The sequence below is a fragment of the Haemaphysalis longicornis genome, unplaced genomic scaffold (assembly GCF_048455015.1).
Source record: "Haemaphysalis longicornis isolate Haplotype H1 unplaced genomic scaffold, Haemaphysalis longicornis Haplotype H1 scaffold_1, whole genome shotgun sequence".
NCBI classification, from domain to species: Eukaryota; Metazoa; Arthropoda; class Arachnida; order Ixodida; family Ixodidae; genus Haemaphysalis; species Haemaphysalis longicornis.
This window is the reverse complement of record NW_027526203.1, coordinates 350,809,847-350,828,218: the sequence shown is the minus strand read 5'-3', so window position 1 is coordinate 350,828,218 and position 18,372 is coordinate 350,809,847. Positions and strand designations below refer to the sequence as shown.

Below are 18,372 nucleotides of genomic sequence, written 5' to 3'. Positions count from 1 at the left end.
TCCACACTGTCTTCAAGCTTAACAATGCAGTCCAAATGAGAAAATCCGGCGTTGTACACTGTGCCACAACAGTGGCGAATCTTAACACTTACGCAAGCTCGGCTGCACTAGGCGAGTGGAAGTTCAAGCCTAGAGGGTGTTGTTTGAAGGCTGTCTACGCGACATGACGCAACACCATCTAGACTCCACCATCTCTTCACCGAGCACGGCAGCATCCGCGAGGAGTTATCATCATTGCATCTTCTTGTCAGGAGAAGCGCACTTCCAGGGGCACTTGCAGTGCAGCATTCGTTATATCGAATGTGCCCGTGATCGAGTGTTCGATACACCCGTACAACAGCGCTGTACTCTTGCATGGTACTTTTAAGGGGATGTTCAGACTGTTCGATATAGGAAATAATTCAATGTATCCGTTTCGATATATTCGTGTTCGACTGTATCACAAATTGTAAATGTTCCAATGGAATGCGTGGAACTTATCCAAGCGCTCTTCTGAAACAAAAACTGAGGCAGGAACATGTAGTTAAATGTAGGGAAAATCTATGCTGAAACTTCTGCTGAGTACGTTTTTTAAAAAGGCACAAATTTCATCTTTCAAACACTAGTTAGCAGGTTCTCTCAGTATGAATGGATGTAAGATTTGCTTTAATTTTGGTTTTGGTCAAGTGTTTGGCATTGTCGTACAAGTACAGTAGCAAGATTCATGTGGGAGGAACACAATGGCTATTGCCCCATGTTACTTTCCGTGCCTATGTATTCATACATAATAACCAGTGATAAAAGTCTGAGATCACTGGTACGGTCAGCTGCGTGACCAGTCCGGTTATCAGGAACTGTGCTGGGGGAATCGTGCAGGTATTTTCTGCTCCTCCTTCCAGGAAGTAGATCCCCCTTCGCTGGAATTTACATGGTGGGCAGCCCTGCTCACAGTGTGTGACGTGGCCTTGTGCGTCACGTAGAAATAGAAGGGAAGTGAGTGGAAAATGTTAGCTTTGATTGTATGTCTAGGACATTTTTAGTTGTCCATACAAAATAGTTTTGAGCAGATACTGGGCAGTCCAGAACTGCTCTTGCAATAGAAATTCTACAGGCAAATGACATACGGAGATGCCTCGGAGCAGTGCCAAGCAGTCCAAAGTGGCAAATAAGAAACATTTTTTAATGAACCTACAAAGCATTGTTTGCCATCGAACAAAAGCCGAAACAGCTTTGAAACATGCAGTCTTTCGGTTAAAAACAAAGGTCATTGAGAATTAATTTATCCTTCTAAGAGGGTAAATGTTTAGTTACATTTTGAATTGTTCTCATATTTTTTCCATATCTTCAAAATTAATTCGGATCATTGCTTTATAACAGAGTGGACTAATGGGTGAAGCTTAATTTTTAAAATCTTCCGTTATCATGCTGTGCTCACATTTAAGTTTAGCCAGCCTTTTAATTCACACAAAAATGTATGACATCTGCCGCTGCTTCTGTTCAAGTGCCAGCTGGTGCAGTTGACACAGGTTTGAGGGGGCAAGAACTAAGCGGAGAAGCCGCCTTTGTTACCGCACAGAGGCTAATGGCTAATAATGAGACATTCATGCTTGGTCATTTGGCTGCCCTTCTTTTCTTAGGCATTCACACAGAGAGGAAATCTGGTGCAGCACGGTTCAAAACCCTAAGAATGCCCCTCTTGTTGCTTGCATAGGTCCAGACAGGTTTTGGCAGAACTGGTGAGCACTACTGGGGCTTTCAAAGCCATGGAATCATTCCAGATATAGGTGAGTGTTGATTTGATGCCTCATTTTCTGTATGCTTTTGTATGGAACAAGAGGCATGGCAAAGTTGCTGGTCATTTCCGTGGCCTCATTTGTATGTGTCGACAAACACAGTCACAATGGGACTCGTTAAATGGGAAATTAAATATGACTGTTTAAATGTAGCAGTAGCTCCAGAGCCCTTAGTACAGTCGAACACGGATATATCGAACTCCAAGGGGATCGCGAAATAGTTCGATATATGAAAAATTCGATATAAAAAATATGGGCTCTGAGACCTCACCTGTGGTGGACGACCGCTTACCGATCGGCGCATTCAAGAATGACAACTAATTCCGCACTAACGACGCAACAGGATGCTTTATTTGCGTGAAAAGAAATCGCTGATGTTGGCCTGCTTCTTCGTCCTGTATATGGAATTAAAGACGCTGGTCTCGATCTTCTCGAGGATATCCAGGTGCGACAGCCCAGTTCCTTCCATGTCGCCGCAACTACGTCGAATGAAGCTCAACGCAGCCGCCAGTTCACCGGTGGGGCACGATCGTGTAACCGCATCCTCGTCCGGACGATCTTCGCCACCCGAGCTATCAGCCTGAGTTCCTGCAACCGCAGCTACGATATCCTCGTCACCGGCGCTTGGAACAGCCTAAACATTGCTGTCAGCATTCACGAAGTTGCCGGCAAACACTCCGGCTGGAACAGCAGCTGGGAAAAGGGACGACAACTCACGAAACGTGCCGTCCATGCCCTCTTCGTCGTCGTCGCCGTCTTCGCAAGCTTCCGAAAATTCAGCCGTCACGAAGCCTGCCTTCCGGAAGGCCACGCTCTGCTTTACGCTGTTCCAGGCACCCCTCATCATGTGTATGGCCCCCAGCTGGTCAACTTTAAGCTCGGTACCCACGCGGAGGTTCATCAAAAGCCTATCGAGGAGTCGCCTCCTGTACCCAAGCTTGAACGACTTAGTCGAGCGGTCGAGCGGCTGCAGCCTGGCTGTTGTGTTCGGAGGCAGAAACTTGAGCTCGATGTTGTCGAGCTCGCAGGTGGTTTGGTTGGCCGAGCAGTTATCCATGAGAAGGCAAGCGTGACGCTCCGAGGCCCCGGCTTCTGTCCCTGTCGGGTTTCGGCGAAGGCACTAAGCGACCGCGGAAATCGGGGGTGCAGCGACCGCCGAAGAGCACCTTTCAGCTCGCGCGGCGTTCGATATACCCAATGTCGGGAAAAATACCGTTCGATATAAACATACGAATTCCTATACTTTTATACTGAATTTTCAAGGGGACAATTCACGAGTTCGATATAGACAATAATTCGATATACCCGTGTTCGATATATCCGTGTTCGACTGTATAGATAGATCTTTGGATAATTGGAACAAAGTTAAGTGATCCTTACCGGCTCCTCTTAGTGACATTCCTCTGAATCGAGTAAAACTCTCTGCAATAAGCTACAAAGGGAACAGCATCTGGCTGGCTGTTTTGGGGGAAAAATGTTCAAAGTAATAACATTCACCGTTGGCCATTGGTTGCTCAGTTCTGTCTAGTGGGGTTCATATTATTTTGGAGTTTTTTATTTGTGTCACAGTTATATGTCTTGCTGCTGCTTTTTTTTTTTCTAATACCTTATGTGAGCAGTTTTCTTTTTTTCTGCTGTACGTACTTGGTTATAGAAATCGCTATTGGTTTTTACCTGGTGCTGTTTGTTCTGTGACTACGAAAAACTCAAGTTGCTATAACAATGAATACTAAATATGAAAACACATATCTAACATTTACTTAAGTCTAGCATTAATTAACTATTCTGCAGAATAGCCACTGGTGTGCTTAAATGCACTGGTAAATATAAGTACCCATACATTCAAAGCAAAAATTCATTTTAAAGATGGCTTGCGTGTGACATGTTGTGACATGTTTTTGCTGCGATAAATTTAATATAGTACTGCGCGTGATGTAGGTTATGATATGAGGAAACCAGTGCGATGCTATTAGTGCTTGGTAAATGTAAAACATTATGTTAAAGTCTGTAGACCTTGTACAGCCTTTGTGAAAAGTTTCGAAGTCAGTTGCTGCAGTAACGTAGATTAACATGGAAGGTGAGTTGGAACCTATAAAAGAAATATTGCAAAAGAAATATTGCAAAGGGGCAAGATAATTTTTTTTTTCTTAGCTGCATTGTTAATTTATGGAACCTGGGTGGATAATATTTAGATTGCCTGAAATTTTTCCTTTAGATGGCAACTGAGCCGTGGCCTAAATAGTTTTGGCAATGGCTGCACTAGAAAAATGGGACACAAAAAGTCAAGTTGCTTTTTTTAGTGCTATGCCACACTCTTAACCAGTGATTTGCAAGTAGTATTTTAAACATTGAAGTATAACTCAGGATTTAATGCCAGCTTATTTATCTATTTGCAGTGCACTTTTTCTGTTTGAAGCATTGTGTTTTTCACAAGCAGTATTGTTACAAACTAATGTTGGCTTCATGCAAGACACAGTGATATGGCTTTGCTGTGCAGGGTGTGCTTTTACATTACACCAGAATTGTTAAAAAAAAAAAAGAAGCTCTGCAAACTTGTATCAAATGTGCATAAAAGAAGCAAGTTTGGGCTTTCGAGGAAATTGAGGTGAATTGCGAGTAGCAGCAGCCAATGCTTGGAGGAGTGCAAAGTTTCATGTGGGAGCATTGTGCTCCCGAGTTTCATCGTATATTGGCTATGCTTGCAAAATGGCACCTGGCTGTGCTGGCCACTAGCATGCCTAGGATTTGTCACCCATTGTGGAGCATCCTTTTCTTGACAACACAAGAAGGAAAGTTTATTTGTGGCATGGTTTTACATGTCCTGTTCAATCCTAAACTTTCTACGTCAAGTGCATGCGTTCAAAATAACAAGCATGTGAACATTGTCAGACTCATGCTTGACCTTTATTCACCCAGTTCTGCCTCATTTGTCTGTTGGGCTGGTGGACGGCAAAATGAGGGGGACCAACATGATTGCTGTTTACTGTGCATTTGGCTTTTGATGGTCCTTAGCTTATCGGGCCACATCTGCTGCTGAAGTATGTGTCAGATCAACCGTCTTTACGGCAGCCATAGGGCGCTCTCCATTCTAGTATACGTCACTGTCTGCTGCCTGCTGTCATGTTGGTTAAAGTGACCTTGCTTCATGAACCATTTACTCTTTTTTCGTTTTTCTCTCGGCCATTCAGTGCACTGCAGCATGGCTCGAATAAGTGCCCTTCGCTGGCCAGCTAGTCTGGGCAGGAGGTACTGCACCTTGCTTGTTACACTGGTGTCGGACAGAGCGTGTATCGGCCCAACTGTCACAGCTTGAGCAGGCTACACTTCCTCTATTTTGTTGCAGCCTGTAACATTGCAGTCGTCATTTGCAAATGTTCGCCAAACACAAATTTCTTCATTCCTGAGTACAAGAATAAATTGTCAGCTCCATGTTGACATTGTTCACTCCCATCTGCAGTGCTGGTTGTGCTGTGCTGCACAGCAAGAAGTAACAAAGTTTCTATGCTTTTGCAAGAAGGCTGACACAGTGTATTCTAACTTTGATCTTGTGTCACGCACCCCTGCCACTGTGAAATGCATGACCCTGATATGGACAGGAGCTTCTGAAATCTGCTCTTTGAAAACTGAAAGCATCGGGGCCCATACATGGTTGAACTAATTGTGGATGCCAAAAAGGTTGATATCAGATTTCACAGTTTACTAGAATTGTTGCAGAACTGTCGCCAAAACTGTGGCTACGTATTTTGTAACATGTAGCTTGAAGCAGTACATGCAGATAGTTTTTAGAGCAATGACAGTTTGTGCTCCTACTGTAGCAAGTTTTCAGCCAGTTAGACATTTTGTTTCATTTCAAGTGGGATGCCAGGGTTTACCAGTATAAAATGTTTTCAGAACTAAAGGCAGGCCTTTTTTCCTTTTTTTTTGTTGTTATTGACAGTTTACAGAAGTGGATGTCTGAGAGCTTTATATAATTAAGTATGAATTTATTAGAGCGGAATTGAGTATTCTGTGCACAAATTTGACAAAAAGACAAAATTAAGCTTTGAGTTCTGTGCTGCACTGAGCTTGTGTAGTTCAACTTTTGCTTCACATGTGCACAGCCACTTTATTACTGGACTGTCTAGCTACATAGCAATTATTGCAGTCAGCAGGCTGAACTATAACTGTGCACATGTGCTGCAGCCCTGTGCACACATGTATCTTGTGAAGTTCTGGCAAATGCAAAGCTAACATCGTTCAGTGTTGTTTTGTATTTTGTCTGCATGGTTTCTCTGGCATAAAAAGCCTGGTGAGACACTTCTAAATAACTTTATTTGTGTTCAGTGTGCATAACCAGGCTGTCGTGTAACTGGGCCAGTAATTTCCACGCCGTGAACTCTGTGCACTGCCCCAGCAAGCTCCACAAAGTGCAACTGTTAGAAGCACTGCTACACATACTGCGCACTGTTCGCACATGCAGCAATAGGCTTTTCCTTGTAATGGTTTCAGTGACCATGGCAAAGGGCATTGGCAATGGCTTTCCACTGGCTGCAGTCGTCACAACACCCGAGATTGCTAAAGCCTTGGATGCAGCTAGCTTTTTCAACACCTTTGGTGGAAATCCCGTGGCTACTGCGGTTGGATCAGCTGTGGTTGATGTCAGTGGTCTGAACACTGTTACTTTTTTTTTCCAGCTTGCCTATTCTCTTATTGTTTTCAGCCTCAGCATTGCTAGTTATTAAATTGCATGGAAGTTTAGCGAACATAACTTGCAACTTAGCCCCAAAACAATGAGTTTAGATGTCTCTTAAGATGTTTAAACATGGGGCTGGAAGCAAGCTATATCAGCTTTTTTTTTTTTTCCTGTTTTAAATGAACAAATTGCTGCAAATTAACCACAGGTTTGCTTTCAAAATTTTCCTAATGTGTGGGCTACAATTTCTTCTAAATTTTTGTGAAATAGAAAACTAGTGAAATAGACAAAGCAATATGTTCCCTGCCTATGGCAAGTGACCAGTGTAATGCGATTTGACTTAAAAAGCAAGGGATTGGCACAGAATAGAGGACAAGGGAAGTGAGATATGTTGAAGGCAACGTACAAACAAGTATTTTGTATTGTAAGCCGCATTGCTCATCCTGCAGGAAATGGGCATTATTTATGTGAGGCTACTAGCACCAACTATGTAATTCCGTGCGACAGTCCTGCTGAAGGGCCATCATAGACTATCACATGGATGAAAGAAGGATCACGTCGCAATGGCACGTGTCTAGTGCACTATACATTAGATGTCTTCTATGTCACTGGTGTTATGACTGGTGTGTCAACACTTGTGTAACTAACACATTAAGAGGTAGCGTTGTTCAGGTGGGAGGAAAAAACAATAATCTTGGCTTGTAGTGATAATAGTGCAATCTTTGGAACAAAGCAGATGCCTGCTGCTACTTTTCTTGCTCTGGTGTTATCAGCCTTGTTAAAACTTACCTCTTTCTTTTGTACCTTATCAACTTGGTATGTAACACTGGATGATTGAAATTCTTTGACAGAATGGGTTTAATTTCAATAATATTCATTTGTGTTTATTATGGCACGAGTAGCGAGGAGTTGCGAAGCCTTAAATCGTAATTCTCACATTTATGCCGTTTGACATACTGCATCCTGTCTACTACCTAGGTGGCATTAAGTGTTGGTGCACAAATCACTCGAAAATACCATTTTTTTCTTCATTACTGCTTTACAAATGCAAAGTTCCACCCTTTTGTGGGTGAGGAGACGGCGGTAGCCGTGCAAAAACAAAAAATGTATATCCTTCTCCTTTAGCTGCTCCCTTCTGCTGGACGTCATGCTGCAAGTAATTGCGTTAAGGGGGCAGTCTGGTCTTACAGCAATTTTTTTATTTGCTAACCATTTTTTATGAAACTGCACAGCATTATGGAGTTTTTGTGCTGATTTCAAATCTGGAATTAGATTTTTGGCAAGTTGATTATTTTTTAGATGATTATGATTAATTGCCATAATTTGCCATTATTTTGGATCACAATTACAAAATAACCACTTCCATACAGAATGGTGATTACCCTGTGACTAGGCAGACAAATGACTAAAAAATACAACGTTAGAATAATTTTTTTTATTTAGCTATTTTTGGTCATTTTACAACACATTGAAGTTCACTCCTCCTGTGCTCTACCAGAAATGGCTCAGAGGGGGTGTCAGTTGAACACAATAATAATTTTCCAAAGCCTCCATTTAAAACATTTGTTTCCAACATTGTATTCTCCACACATTTAGGTATCAAAAGCAAAAAAAAAAAAAAAATTACAGTTGTACCTGCTCTGGGTGCCGAGACATCCAAGGGCAAAATCTAGCTTAGCGTTGCAAGAAAAGTGTCGTTTCACGATCGAATTCTGCGCTAACTGAGCTTAAGAGTGCACTTTAAATTGTTTGTTACAATAAAATATGGTGCCTTATGATGAGGAAATTTGCAGACTGGTAGAAAAATAGCCGTGGATGCCGCAAATGCCATTTACCAGAAAATGATTTTTTTTTACCGTTTTTCGGCCCCAAAGACCCATCTGCCCCCTTAACTGAAGTTATCGTAAGCGCGAAAGATGAGAGCTAAATGAATTTTCGAAGCAAGCAAAGTGCCTTGTGAATTTTTAAATGCCAGTGCTTAGAGCTGGTGCATAGTGTTTGTAACAGAATTTAGGTTCACGTCTATGGAATAGTTAGTTCACTTAGTAAGAACGCTGAATGAATAAATACTGCAGTTGCAACACTTGCAATCTTTATTTCTCATCATCATCACAGTGGCGGTACATAACATCACAGCAGGCATGGGCAGCCCAGACTAGAGCACTGCACGGGCCTGATTTTAAGGCCCGAGCCCGCTTCGCGAAGCCCAAGTCCGACCCAGGCCCGTAACACCTAGCCCGAGCCCGGTCCGGGCCCGGGCATTCATAAGTAAGCCAGGCCCGAGCCCGGCACGGGTCCATCATCTCAAGCCCAGGCCCGGACCGGCCCGTTAATTTATTTTTTTGGCCTAGGGAGGGCCCGCGCATGTGTGACCAGGTCCGGTCTTTGATGCTTAAGAAAGTTTGTTTATTATATTCCGGGTGCTCAGACGGAGCATCTAGTCTGTACAAGCTCGTCATAAACTGAAACACAAAAAATAAGGGTTTAAAAGTGCACGTAGTTTAGCTTTCACCGTCTGCAGTTCACGCCACATCGGCGTAATAATAGCTCGTATTCTTGCACGAGAGACATCATCACCTTTGATTACCAGACTCTTGGCAACTTCACGTGGTTGTCTAGGCCACAAGTTGGTATTGCAGAAATTTTTTGATCCGCATTTGAATCAACGAGTATGTACGCGCGTTGAAATGCTTCACCTGCAGTGGTTGTTAAGTAGTGGTGTTTCTTTGGCACACGAGTTTGATTCCCGGCCACGGCAGCCGCATTTTGATTGGTGCGGCATCTAAAACACACGTGTACATACATAGACATAGGTGCACAGCTCCAGGATGTCTGAATTAATTCCTTCCCCTCTTGGGCATTCCTTGTAATCGTACCTTTGGTATGTTATACACCAAAATATAAAATATTGATGCAGTACAAGAAATGTCATTAAAATTGCAGTATACTGACCATCAGACCTAGCAAAACACGTTTTTAAAACAATGCGTACAAATAACAGCAAGGAGCACGCAACAATAAACCAAGAATATTCATTTTGATGCTCTTTTCTACACTTCACGTCGGACCTATTAACGGCCGTGCCTATGAATTCAAGCCCGAGCCGGCCCGGGCCCATGGCGTCCAGCCCGAGCCCGGCCCGGGCCCGCGGCATTGAGCCCGGGCCCGGCACGGGCTTGCCGATAATCAACTTCGGGTGGCCCGGGCTTTCGGGCCGGCCCGGGCCCGTGCAGTGCTCTAGCCCCGACTCCTGAGCATGGCATTGCACCCACATAAAGTGAAATTAGGTTTCATCCATTTTGCTAAAAATTAATTTTGTGTCTCCCCTTTTTTTTCAATATGAACCAGACAAGATCACAGATGAACAGTGCTAGAAGTGCAGACCATGTAACAGCCTAGGAAAGTACAGGAATAACTGGGGTGTAGAAAAAAAAAAAAAAAAAAGACACCCAGTAAGAGACAAAAAGGTGGTTTTGAACTGTCTATATTCAGCCCTAAAAGGTCTTTAAAAACAAGCAGTGATGTACACACAGTGATGTACCCACGATAGCACTCAACTGAGTGAAGAGCTTCTGGCAAAATCAATATTTTGCGTTATTGGAGTTTGAGTTCACAGTGTGTTAGTGTGCATATTTGTGGATGCCAGGTAATGATCGATAAACTATGCACTTCGTTTCGTGAACGTGCTTGCAACATCGTTTAACTTCCAGGTATTGGATGAGGAAGGCTGCATGGAGAACAGCAATGTGACAGGAACCCGGCTACTGCAAGCGCTGGCACCCCTCCGGGAAGAATTTTCCCTGGTCGGGGACGTCAGGGGCAAGGGGCTGATGCTGGGCGTGGAGCTGGTGGAGAACAAGGCAAGCGCTCCCCGAGCCCATGCTCTGCATCTGCGGCAGTTCATTTGGCCTGTTTTGCATATTCTACTCTTGTGCTACACAAGAGAACAGATCAAAGGGGCGATGAAGACAACGTACAAGTTTGTTTTATTTGCAAGATTGAATATTTTATAGTACCTTCAGCACTTGTCTGGCTGCAAGCTATGGTTTGTTCACTGAGAAATCTAACAATTACAGGCAAAAGTTTAGTTCTCTAGCTGCATCACCTGTTCGCGACGTAATACAGGAAGGTACCTAGAATGGATAGTTAGTATGTTTACTTCATGTAGCATCTGAATGCTGCAATCCAACAAGAAGCGTAACTGCAGTTACCGCCGGCATTTCTAGGTGGCGCAGCTCAGCCACTGATCAGCCACAATCAAAATTGATTTTAGATGTGATTCCGGCCTCGGATCGCTGCAAAAATTTCTGTGAGGCATCTGTACAAACTACTGAAGCCAATTATATCATTTTTTAGACGTCAAAATTTGGTGTCAGTACTCCTTTAACTTTGGATTGAACCTGTATGTGCCATATTTTGTTATGGTCCATAGTGGTCTTATGAAAGGTTGAAACATTGGTTATGACTCCACAAACAACGTCACGTAAGTGGCAGTGTCGCTTATGCCAGTCGAAATGAAAAAATTTATATTCGCACACCCCTACCTTTTTGTTTTGGGTCCTAGGCACTGAATGGAATTGTGGAATTGTGGCTGGCTGTTGTGGCTGGCTGGCCACGCTTTTTGCATTTTCTGTGTTAGTAAGGAAATGCTAATGCAGCGAGCCATGTACTGGTATTCTCAGCACTTTATTCTACCGATAGAAACCAAATTGTTATCACCCTTTGGTGTCTCCTTAATGGCTGGTAAACCTGCCTTTGGTGGCTCAAAGTGCGGCCCGTTGTGCTAGTAAGCACGAGGTCGCTCGTAGCGTCTTTTTGCGAGCTGCTTGACGGCTGTGTTCTGACTGGTGAAATACAAAAACACCCTTGCACACAACTTGTGATGCAAAATCAGGAGCCCTGGGTGGGTGTAAACTGGTCCAGGCCCATTCCCTACCTCGGAGCCTGGTTGCTGCATGTAATTGCAAAACTCCAGATCAGAATTTCTGAGCTGTACTCTGTATTATACCTAATACTGCAGAAAAAAAGCTGATCGGTTATTTTAATTTGACTCTTTTCATGTTAGCAGGTTCAACAATTATCTAATGCTTGCTTGCATTGATCCCAAAGAAACTGTTTCATCCCAACTTAGCCACGATAGTAAGAACATTTACTTGTGGTGAACACCATCTGTGGCATGCCATATTTGCATGCATACAGGTGAACTCGGCCATAAGTCAGCCTTGCTTTTTTTTTTTCACAAAACCAAGGAGAAAAAAATGCTAACATCTGTACGTATCGATGCCCCTTACTTTTCAAGTCCATAATTTGGAAGAGGGGGTTCAGTTACAATTGTGTGAATGCAGTGTACAACTGCCTTTTTTTCCCGTGCTCTCTTTTTTAGCAAATGTCTGTACTCCACATTGTACTATTTTGTCCTTTGCAGGAGTCTAAAGCACCCCTTCCAGCAGTGAAAGTGAATGCCATACTTGAGCACTGTCGTGAAATGGGTCTCCTTATTGGCAAAGGTGGACAGTATGGACATGTAAGTGGCATTAGTGGCATGCAGCGGCAGCTGGCAAGTAATATGTGTGCATGCATGTGTGTGTATGTTGTGCGTGCGTGTGCGGTAACCTACTTTTGTTCTAACCTATTTCAATATTTCTACAGTTCCTGAGAGATCTCTATCAGTCATTTGCCTCAGTGGTGGTGAATGGCCTCATTTGTAGCTCTGAAGCAAAAACTTTACCATCTCTTCCTAAAGGAAGTTCAGAGAAGCGCGACAGCTTTGGCATTGAAACCGCGTCAAAAGTGTGTCGAAACCTTCACTAAAAGTGCATGCAACCTTCGCTGAAAGTGCGTCCAATCGATTGCCAAACCTTCAAAGACCCAAATAGCAAACCAAGAACAAACCCATGCGACGACTGTTCATGTACTAAGTAAACGAATTTACGAACTATCTAAATGTATACCGATACATGGTTTGTGGGATAAAGGTATGCTCTGTACTCCTTCTTCATGATCGATACGTGTATTGTCTTATCTATAACCATTCTTTTCTCGCAATTTTCAAATAACCGTTCTGACACAAAGGAAGCTCGGTTGCACGCACACGCCGGGTGTCCAGAGATCGTACCAGAGCTTTTCGGTCCACCAACCATTCTATGGGAAAATGAATTAGTTCTTTGACAGGACGCCATTGGTTCCACTAAAAAAGCTTCCGCTTTTAAAAAACCCTCATTATGCACACTTGGCACCGCAGTCGAGATTGTGCACAGCACATCTCTTTTTACGTAGGAGAAAAAGTACATGTCAAGGTGGAACAGCACTAAGACACAGCTTGTATCCCGTATTTTCTATTTTGGATTGCAGTCGAGAATGTCTGCATGTCACAGTGCCCAGAAACCACTTTAGTGCTTCGCAATCCCACCTATTCTTGTAAAAAAAGGTAATTCTGTGAGATGGTGGTGGACTTGTGTGAACGTAGCATTTGTTGAGTTGTTTTTTCACGTACTGAGAGTTTCTTGCACACAGTTTCCTGTACGTTCCTATGTGGTTTTCTTACAGGTCTTGAGACTGAAGCCTCCGATGTGCATCACTGAAGCTGATGTAGATTTCGCTGCAGCTGTGCTGAAGAGAGCCATTGCTCAAGTTGCTTCTCAACAGTGATGTTCTCCCCTACTGCAAACTGATAATACTCCATTTTTTTTTTTAACTCATTTCTGGTTACCGTATTTTTGCACATATAACCCACCCCTGCAGATAACCTGCAGCCCCATAGTGTGTCCACAGAGTAAAACAAAAAAATTATCACCACATTTCCCTCTTTCCCATATTCCCACAAATTATCCCTCTTCAGTTGATCACATAATGCAGCCTTTCGGTCTTCATAGCAAACGAGTGCCACACAATTATGTCGCAGATTATAAACAGATGCAGTTCTTGGAAAACAGATGTACCTACCTAGTAGACGTCAAACTACTGCCTCGTTTTTAATTTCACCCACATGTAAAGGTCGCATTACTTCTCCCCGGTGAAGGGGCCCCCACTTGGTTGTGCCAGGAGCTGGGTCTGTTATCTTATCCTCTTTGATGCTTTAATTAACTCCCGCATGGCAGCATCTAAACTTGGGACGGCAGTAACGTGCTCATGATAGAGATATGATAGCATTGTGCCCTTTGCTTTTCACAGCGAGTCGAGTGGGCTAGAATAGAGTGGCGGGAAAAGAATGCAAGGATGGGTGTGACATATTCATCTCGTCATGCATCGTGGTGAAGCTGCACTTGTTCAATTCAAATTATGTTCAGTTATTACCTGTACCCCAACTTTACTCTAAAGATTTGTAAATTATTGGTGTGGGTTTTACATGCAAAAATACGGCATGTATTTGTCATGTTTTGTCACCTGTGCCTTGTCATGCCATTTTTATACTGACCTTTACAAGGGCTCTTGTGCAGGATACTGTTGTCCACAATGTGGAGCCTGTTTATGGAGCTGGATTTTTTATAAGAAAACAACTTAATTCTGATTTTACCTGACAGCCTGGCCCAGTAGCAAAGTGACTACAATGTTTTACTGCTACGGACAGCCACGAATTTTATTCCTGGCTATGGTGGCTGCATGTCTAAATATAAAAAGGCCTGTAAAAAAAAAAAGACAGACCTGAGTAAATGTAGCATTATTCCTGAACTTTGAGTTTTTGTTCTGTCTGTGAGTCCCATCAATGCTCACTGTGCGTACCACATCAGATAAAATGTGATATCTTCCGCTGTACACCAGCTGTTACTGTAATGAAACCTTTAATTCAGAGCCAAAAAGGTGGCCATTCCGAACAGTGCAAATGTGGTGCAACAGTTTTTTAATTCATTCATGTAATGTGGGAGGCATGAGACCCATGCTGTGCAAAATGCTTTTATAATTACTACCCATGCGCCTGAATTTCCTCTACTGATTGACATGGGGTGCAAAGTCATTTCAGTGGGGATTTTAAGAATGTTGGTTCAACTAAAGCACTTGTTAAGTCAATTGTAAAGCAGTTCTGCATTTATAAGTACCTGCATGTAATAGGTGCAGTAATTAGTGGCTATAAAAAGAATAACTGCTCAAACCTGGGTCACTGTTTAAAATAGTGCCAGTGAAACTTTTCATGTTTGCTGTCCATGACACTCGTAGTGCCATGCATGAAAGTCAGCATAAATGGAAGTGGCAGAAATGTTCTTCTAGAAGAAAGGAGCTTTAGTGCCATTTTTTAGCTTGGATATTGTTCAGGTTCTACTTGGGGTCATAGTTTTGCCTTTTTCATCTTGGGGCAGATGCTTATATCTGGCATGAACTGTTCGGCTTCTAACCTAGACGTCTGGTTATCAGCATTTTCGACCGATGCTCCATCCAGATGTGGTGTTACTGCTTGGTGGAAATGGTTCCAAAAACAAACTGATTAAAAATATTGCCCTTGGTTGTCCCTAACAGCCATTTTAAAACAATCCAGGTTTTGAAAAACCACTGCGATTAAGTGAAGGCACACAAAATAGCAACATTATGATCCACCTGACCGTACCTCAATATTTACAGCGCACACACATGGAGAACGTTGCACCACAAGCAGAGCATGTGGTACTGTAATGTCCTTTTTCAGGGTTCGCACAGGTCCTTGAAAACCCTTGAATTTAGAAGTGTCAATTTCAAGGACTGGAAAGTCCTGGTATTTTTAAATGGTCCTTGAAAACCCTTGATTTTTCCTGAGAGAATCAATGGCCCTGTTTTTTCACAAGAATTTAAAGTGTTTGTCATGGATTTTAGGTGTTAACAAATGTGAAGAAACATTGTTGTAGTTTGTCGGGTCTCGACTAGATGGCGCCACGGCGACCATTATCATCAGTGGACAAACTAGCACTCTAGGTGCGCTAATAAAGCAAGCTCTCCGCCAGGGCGGGTTAGGTCCCTGCTGGAAGCATCGAATGTGTGTGAGTCTCAGGGCTGCGTGCTCTGCCGGGGCAGTCCCTCGGCGTACCTGCTCGGCCACCCTCAACAATTGTAACAATCAAGTCAAATGTGAAGAAACATTGTAACAATCAGGTTTCAGTGTATTGCGTGAAATTACAAGTTTGGTGGATTTTCATTATTACTAGGCAACATTGGGAGCAGGCACTTGTCAATCTAATCCATATCACGACACAATCCAGTGAAAGCCAGCTTCTGTTCTCTATCTTGCATCTTCCATGTAGTCTGTGGATGCTTGCTCATTGCATGTTTTGCTGTGCCTCATACACTCCATCTACGTTTGCTTTTACGTGCAAACGGTGGACGTGTACATAGTTCATCTTGCCTTGTAGCAACACTTGCTCGATTTAATTTCAGCTGGTACTCCTGCTGACAAAGCAGGAAATGCAGGCAACATGAACTAAGTTTAGAAATCAAACAGCCTCAGCAAAACACAAAGAAAAAAGAAAAACCTCTAAATACCTGCCATGAAATAAAAAAAAAATAAAGCTGGGGGAGCATATACGAATCCGTTAGCACCTATCTAAATGTGCACTAATGTGCTTAGGTATTGTGCAATAAAAAACTTTTGCATTGTGTTGGAATAGTTATAAATAATCCCAGATAAAACAAATGGGGACCTTAAAAATGTGTTTTCTGGTCCTTGAAAACCCTTGAATTCTTGCTTTTGAAGCCTGTACGAACCCTGCTTTTTCATCCTTCATGTGTGTGCTGTAAATATTGACATGAACAACCAAGCTCGACTGGTTCTTAGTGACTTACCTCCTCTGGAGAATTCAGAACAAGTCAAGATTTTCTACTGCCATGAGCAGTATCACTTAAGAATGTTTAGGTACAATTTTATAGTTGGTACTCATCATCATTTCTTTTCCCTTAAAGACCCTATGTCTGGCCATAACAACTGCGGTTATTATAACTACGATAAGCCACCATTGAGCGCACCAAAAGCCAGGTGAAGGACGTTGCAGACAAGGCCAGGCACTACTTGCAACAGATTTTGTCACCATGATGAGACGTATCTGTCCTCGTCCATCATGTCCATCAGGTGCGCTTAATGCTGCTTATCAGGAAATATGAGCCAAGCTGGCTTTCATGAAGCCCTTGGCTACGCTTGATGTTCTTGTTTTTTTTTCACGCTGTCTCCAGCATTTCTGCTGTGCTGATTTGTTTTAAAACTCATTGCTGCTCTGAGCCAATGATTAACTCTTCCTCAGCTCTCATTGCCTATCCTCACGGCCATCTCGGTTAATCGGTTAACAGAGCGGGGCAAATACCACCCCGAGTTACTGCTGCTCTAACTGGGCAGTGTTTCCTGGTTCTAATCCTTGGCTTGGCCTGTTTTTCTACGAGGAAAAATATTATGAACCACGCTGGCCTTTGTGTTGTGCTTCACAGCTCTCGAAGGGTGGTAAAGGATTACTGACACCAAAATTTTAGTGCCCGAGGGGGAGATGCGCCGCTGCACTGTTTGCAACAGGCTTTGCCTGGAACTTGGTTTCAATCAGTGTCAATTACCACGGCCTGGTGACACCGTACTACATACTAGATTGGCATCAGCTAATGACATCTGTTGTCATTCACACAGTCGTGTGTGATGTCATACGGGTGAAACTGCTTAGGTGGACACCAGTCAAGCAAAAATAAGACAATAAAAGAGGACATTTTGATTTTTTTAATACACCTGACTTGAGGGGGGACACTGGTCTCAAAACAACTTCCTTTAATTTTTAAGTAAACTCTGTGAAACTTGTCATACTTGCTGCTTTTTTCACACTGATTTCAAATATGCACTTAATTTTTCAGTCGGCCAATTATTTCCCAAGTAATTAGGCCAATTATTTCCCAAGTAATTAGAGATAGCCATTTTTGGAGGCACAATAGACAACAGTGATAGTCACAAAATTTTGGTCTACATTTTCCAATACTATGAACACTTGGTGAATGCAATAAGAAAAGTGGTTTTTGATGCACCGCTTGGAACTAATTTTACAGCTCATTTAACTTTGGTGGCATCAGTAGCAAGGAACCATTTTTAAGGCCCATTTCAAACACCAAAGTTTCACCAAGGCTCTGGAGCATTTTGTTCGCAACTCCATTTTGGCCGGGTGCCGATAGTGTTCGGACATTGTGGACTGCTGCCCAGAGCTCTGCCTCAATTATGTCAGCATCCAATTAGATTGGGTAGCACACATGCACAGTGCGACCTCACGAACAAGGTGGTTTCGCATTGCATTTACCATCTTGCCTGAAACGAAGATTGGCAATATCAACTTTGGTTACTTACTGTCTGCATGTGGACAGTGGCAATTGTGATGGTTAACAGTCTCCTGCATGTCGATGACAACAGTGATGATTGCTTTGCGTCTGCCAACTGACCAGTCAAGCTGCACTGTGATCTATCGACAATGTGAGGTAAACAGCTGTGATGTAAAAAGAAACTGCCCAGATTTCTAAACATTCTTTGCCATCAGCCTCCACAGTACCTTTTGTACATGGCACCAGCAGTGGCACACACAACATACAGCACATGAGGACCAAAGAGGCTTTTATTCAGAACAAATTTTGTACACAGTTTTGGCAGTTTCATTTGGAATGTACAAGAATACTGCCAGTGGTCCAAAAGCTAAAATCTGAGCTTTTGTTTCAGGTGACTTTCCTGACTGCAGCAAGCACTGGAAATCCTGACTGATGACGAGGAACTGAGATCACACATGCAGTGATGCAGCACGTATATTAAAGTAGAAAAGAAGCTCTGTCAACTACAAAATGGCAGTGGTGATGATAAAGATCAGTAGATGTTCTTGACTCAGATCACAGTTCAGCTCCGAAAAAGCATGGCACAAGGAGACGGCCACACCATGTAGTTAACATCTGCAGAATTCAGCAATTTTCCTAAAATGAGGAGGAGGAGGGGGGAAGTGACATGATAACACAGGGCAAACAGACTAT

General features: G+C 43.0%; 1 protein-coding gene across 3 annotated transcripts in view; it reads left to right on the top strand.

Annotated features, from left to right (window-relative positions):
* Positions 1-14,112, top strand: part of LOC144154391 (alanine--glyoxylate aminotransferase 2, mitochondrial) — a 41,432-nt gene extending 27,320 nt beyond the window's left edge. For all 3 annotated transcript variants that reach the window (XM_077685846.1, XM_077685844.1, XM_077685845.1), the window contains exons 9-13: positions 1,691-1,763; positions 6,261-6,409; positions 10,155-10,304; positions 11,870-11,968; positions 12,991-14,112. In XM_077685846.1, coding sequence (XP_077541972.1) covers positions 1,691-1,763; positions 6,261-6,409; positions 10,155-10,304; positions 11,870-11,968; positions 12,991-13,092 — 573 coding nt within the window. In that variant the 3' untranslated portion in view covers positions 13,093-14,112. The remainder of the gene's footprint in view (positions 1-1,690; positions 1,764-6,260; positions 6,410-10,154; positions 10,305-11,869; positions 11,969-12,990) is intronic.
* The last annotated feature ends 4,260 nt before the right edge of the window (positions 14,113-18,372 follow it).